Below are 4,525 nucleotides of genomic sequence, written 5' to 3'. Positions count from 1 at the left end.
GCCGCGGCCAATCAGCGCGCGGCACCGCCCCCTCCGCCCGCGCGCTGCACGCCGGGAGTTGTAGTCCCCGCCGGGGTGCGTGGCGGAGGGCAGAGCGCATGCGCGCGGGCGAGCGGCCGCCGAGGCGCGGGCGTGCACGCGTGCGGGCGTGCGCCAGGGACCCCGTGTGCACACGTACGGGGTGCGATGTGGAGCCTGGGGGCACAGATCCCTTTGCAGCAGCGAGCTGTTGCACACACGGACGAGCGTGCAACAAGCTGCAGGCAGACCACTGTGCAGCGAGGAGCCGGCGTGCATGCCGATCAACGTGTAAAAGGKGCCAGCGTGTACACTCTTGTGCAACAGGGAGCCTGCGTATGGGAGTGGAACAGGTGTCAGTGTGCACAGATCCCTGTGCAACAGCAAGCCAGTATGCACACTGATGAAGGTGCAACAGTGAGCTGCTGTGCAGGTACCATTGTGCAAGGGGTAGCTGATGTGCACATAGATCAGCGTGCAACAGGTGTCYGTGCACAGGCTCCTCTGCAATGAGGGGCCAGTGCACAGGGATCAGCACACAATGACATGCCAGTGTGTAACAATCCTTGTGCAATGGGGTGCAGGAGTACAGGGATCAGTGTGCAACGCAGTGCTGGTGCACAGGAAAGCGTAACAGGATGCCTGTGTGTGCAGATACCCTCGTGCAATAGGCTGTCCACGTGCACACAGATCCACTCACAGCAGAGCTGCCAGTGTGCACAGGGATCCGTGTCCAACAGGGCACGTGCGCGTGCACGGATCAGCACGCAGTGAGGCACTGCTTTGCACACGGGTCACCGTGCAGCAGGGCTGCCAGCACACGCGGATCAGYGCAACAGAACCGCCGGCACGTGCACAAATCCTGCTGCAACAGGGATACGCGTGCACGCAGGGACCAGTGCACACTCCTGCCTGCAGGCACAAGGTTCGGCGTGCACTGGGCCAACCTGTCTGCGCACAGGTCAGCGTGCAACAAGCTGCTTGTAGAGAAAAAAGGAGAGAGACCACAAGCGACACGCCAAGGAAGGTGCGAGGGGAAAGGCAGCAGCACCTCCCGAGCTTTGCAAAGCACCAGGGGGAGCGTGCGGGTCTCGAACCACCCGTCACCGAGTCTGCTTTCGGTTTTCTAAGCGTGCTGAAAAACAGCAGGCTCCCAAGAAATCAGGTGAGGAGAAGGGATCCGAGGAAACACTTTTATTTTCTTAAAAAAAAAAAAACACCAGAGAGGGCTGCCGGGCTCAGCGCGCGGAGCAGCCAGGGGTAACGCATCCGGCACCCGGCAGCGCCTCGTCCCTGCGCTCACCTCCGGCTATCCGAGGAGTCCAGCRCTGAGCAGCCGGCGTTTGCAGTACTTCACCCGCTGCGACAGCCTCCCCTGCCGCCTCGGGCGTTCGGCAGTTGCACAAGAGAAGACGCGAGGGAGGCAGCTGCGGTTGGGATGCTCTGGGAATCACCAGTCAGCCAGGGGTTCACCTGCGCTGTTGTCACGTGTGATGGTGTTTCTACAGCGAGCATCGACCGGTCACAGTCGCTTYGCCTCGCCAGGGCTCCACGGACCCCCTTCCACCTGCAGGGCAGGAGTCTCGGGGTCTGACACGCTGCAGGCAGCACTCGGTCCCCCAAACTCACAGGCCATCTTGCAAAGGTGCCGACTTTGCAGTCCAGCGGCTCGTCAGAGCTCGGGGGAAGACGGGTCCGTCTGTCCCTGCGGAGCGGGCACCCGGAGCTCCGCGTTGTTGCGGACGACAGTGAAGAGGCTGACGACAGCAAGCAGCGCCATCACCATCATCACGGAGCAGATGGTGAACATGTTCCTGGTGCCCGTCTTGTAGTCGCTGTCATGGAGGATGAGCATGCCGAGACAGGCCAGCAGGTTCAGGGGGATGCGGAACCAGTTCATCACCCCGACCTGGTCCTTCTCCGGAATCACCTTCCGCCGGAGGAAGCCCATGGCAGGGAAGTAGAGCCCACAGGAGAGCTCGATGAGCAGGAAAGCCAGGAAGGACTCAGAAGGGCTCTCTTGGCCAGGGTTGGTGGAGAAAGTGAGCATGAAGAGGGAGAAGAAAACCATAAGGACAGAGAGTGAGAGGATGTGGATGGGCTGGAGGTGGTACCTTTTGGAGATGGCAATTCGATAGAGAGAAGAGCCCACCATGCTGGCTGCCATGAAGCTGGAGAAGACGATGCCCAAGGGTGGGCCGTGAGGATCCAGCACAGGTGTCCACAAGAAGATGAAGATGTAGATGACACTTTCAAACAAAGCCTGGATGGTGCCCAGGAGCAGGACACGCCGGTCCGAGAGGAGGCACTTCAAGCCATCCATGCAGGTCTTGGAGAGCGCCCGCTTCTTCCCATAGTTCTCGTCCCAGTTTTTCATGGCAAAGATGCCCGTCAACATGAGGAGGGGGATGGAGACCATGAACGGGGCCACTGGGCCCAGGCCCAGCCACTCTGCAAAGAAGTTGGCTACTACCCCAGCCCCGACGGCAATGACATTGTTCCAGAAAGCAGCTCGCGAGAAGGTGGCGGGGATCCATTCCGCCGGGAAGTCGTAGCGTTCCACGTGCTCATGGACATACCATGCCTCAAAGGCGGAGAACAGCAGCGCTGTGGACAAGCCACCTAATATCCTCCCGACCACCAGGACAAAGTAATCCCAGGAGAGCTTGGTGAGGCAGCAGATGGAGTAGGTCAAAGAAAAGAGGATGCAGGATTTCTTCCGGCCCAGCCAGTCCACCAGGGACGTAGAGACCAGCCCGAAGAGGACGCTGGAGGCAAAGCCACACACGTAGATGATGGCAATCTGCCCCTCCAGGAAGCGGTAGTGCTGGTAGAGTTTGTAGAGGTAGGGGCCCTGCAGCCAGTCGGCGGCCAGAGCCAGGAAATACACCTGGTAGTAGTCCCGCTGGAACTGGAGGAAAGCCGGGTTGGTGCACGCGCTGCCGGTGAGCTTGGAGCGGCAGGCGGAGAACTCCAAGCCCAAGCACACGGCCAAGAGGACGGCGAAGGCGGCATAGGCGGTGAAGAGCATGGTGCCTCAGGGCGTCCCGGGCATCTCCGGGAGGGGGCTACCGCGAAGCTCCTGAGAGGAAAGAAAACGCTGTGACATCCGGACGGGAGACGCACCGCGCCGCAGGGGCGGCCCCGAAGCAACCGCTCCGCTGCCCTGCCCGCGCGAGCCGGGACGCGGTGGCATCCCGGGGCCGTGCCTTCCTCAGCAGCCGGTTTTGAACCATCAGCCCGCAAAGCTCTCCGGACGCGTCCATGAGGACACAAGCCGTAGGCAGGGCTGACTCCAGCGAGGAGATGGGAAGGGCTGTGGGAAGTGAGAAGGGCTGAATTTAGCRGGGAGTCACAGGGCGGAGCAAAGCAGTTACAAAACTTGGTCTGAGAAGCAGGAAAAGCTCCGCAGGACACCGGTCTGTCGGGTCGCAGGCGAGTCTCCRTAAAGGCAGCGCCATCACTTAGAAACGGAGACGGTAAAGCCCGTCCCGCAGCGCCGCCGGGATYGCTCACAGCAGCCTCCTCGGCCCTCTCTCTGCTTCCCAGCAGCGACAGCCTGATCCGCAGAGGCTGCTGCCTTCTCTCCCTCCGTTTGGAAAGACAAACTCAACCTCCAGCCACGCCTCAACCCTCCTCCACCGCCGCCTCACACGAATTTCCGCCCCTCCGCCGGGAGGCGAAGCGACGGCGCGTGTCCGCGGCGCTCCCCGCAGCGACCTGCCGCCCCTCGGCGCTCGGCCGCGGCTCATCCCGCAGCGCCAGCCTGCTCCCCGCCGCGCCGCGAGCCCGCCGAGCCCTGGCCGAAGCGCTCCGGAGCGGGAACGAAGCAAGGGGCAGCGCCTATCCAGAAAGCCAACGGGTTCAAGGCAAATTGCAAACAGAAAAGCTGTGTAACAGCAGGAAAAATAAAGTCACATCCTGTTTTCTTTAAGTCCCACGGGGACGGGATAGCCCTCAGGGTAAGAAAAAGCACGTGATACGCTGGGAGGACCGATGGCATCCAACGTCTSTCTGCCAGGGGCTCAGTTTCACTCCTACACCAAGCATTCGAGCAGAACTGCAAAAGCATCCTCCAAAAAATTACACTAAAATGTTCCAAAACCTCTGGTTTCCCAGTTCTGCTGTGTCCTGCCTTGTCCCCTGCTCCTGTCCCTAGTCCTYGTTCCCACCCGGCCCCTCACATCCTCCTCGCGCTGCCTCGCAGCCGGATCTTTCCAGGTGACTTCAAAAAACAGATCAGTAAGTAAAGCGCGGGCGAGCGGGTCCCAGGGCAGGGCCGGGCGCGCGGCCAAGGCCGCCGTCTCGCCCCGCCACCCGGCCCCACCTCACCCAGGCGGCCTCGGCTCCCGGAGCAGCGCCGCGGGGTCCGGGCGCTCCCGCGGGCCGAATGGGCTCCCCGAGGCGCCGTCCCGCCGGAGCGGCCGCCCCGCTGGCCCCGGCCGGCGAGGGAGGAGGGCGAGGGCCGGTCCCCGCTGCCGGGAGAGGGGCGAAGGCCGCGGGCTGC

The 4,525-nt window shown here is 62.4% G+C and overlaps 1 protein-coding gene across 1 annotated transcript; it reads right to left on the bottom strand.

Annotated features, from left to right (window-relative positions):
* Nucleotides 1–1,197: 1,197 nt before the first annotated feature.
* SLC61A1 (solute carrier family 61 member 1) lies at nt 1,198–4,510 on the bottom strand. The gene is made up of 2 exons (XM_085322447.1): nt 3,228–4,510; nt 1,198–3,100 (listed from the first exon to the last, which is right to left on the bottom strand). The coding sequence occupies exon 2, from the start codon at nt 3,047–3,049 to the stop codon at nt 1,691–1,693; it is 1,359 nt and encodes a 452-aa protein (XP_085178573.1). The 5' UTR covers nt 3,050–3,100; nt 3,228–4,510; the 3' UTR covers nt 1,198–1,690.
* Between the last annotated feature and the right edge of the window lie 15 nt (nt 4,511–4,525).

The sequence above is a fragment of the Rhea americana genome, unplaced genomic scaffold (genome assembly GCF_003343005.1).
Source record: "Rhea americana isolate MKP2758 unplaced genomic scaffold, rheAme1 scaffold_770, whole genome shotgun sequence".
NCBI lineage: Eukaryota > Metazoa > Chordata > Aves > Rheiformes > Rheidae > Rhea > Rhea americana.
This window is presented reverse-complemented; position numbering and strand designations above follow the sequence as displayed.

What these genes read in the sequence shown, in the direction of transcription:
- SLC61A1 (XM_085322447.1), bottom strand. Translation starts at nt 3,049, where the DNA reads ATGCTCTTCACCGCCTATGCCGCCTTCGCCGTCCTCTTGGCCGTGTGC.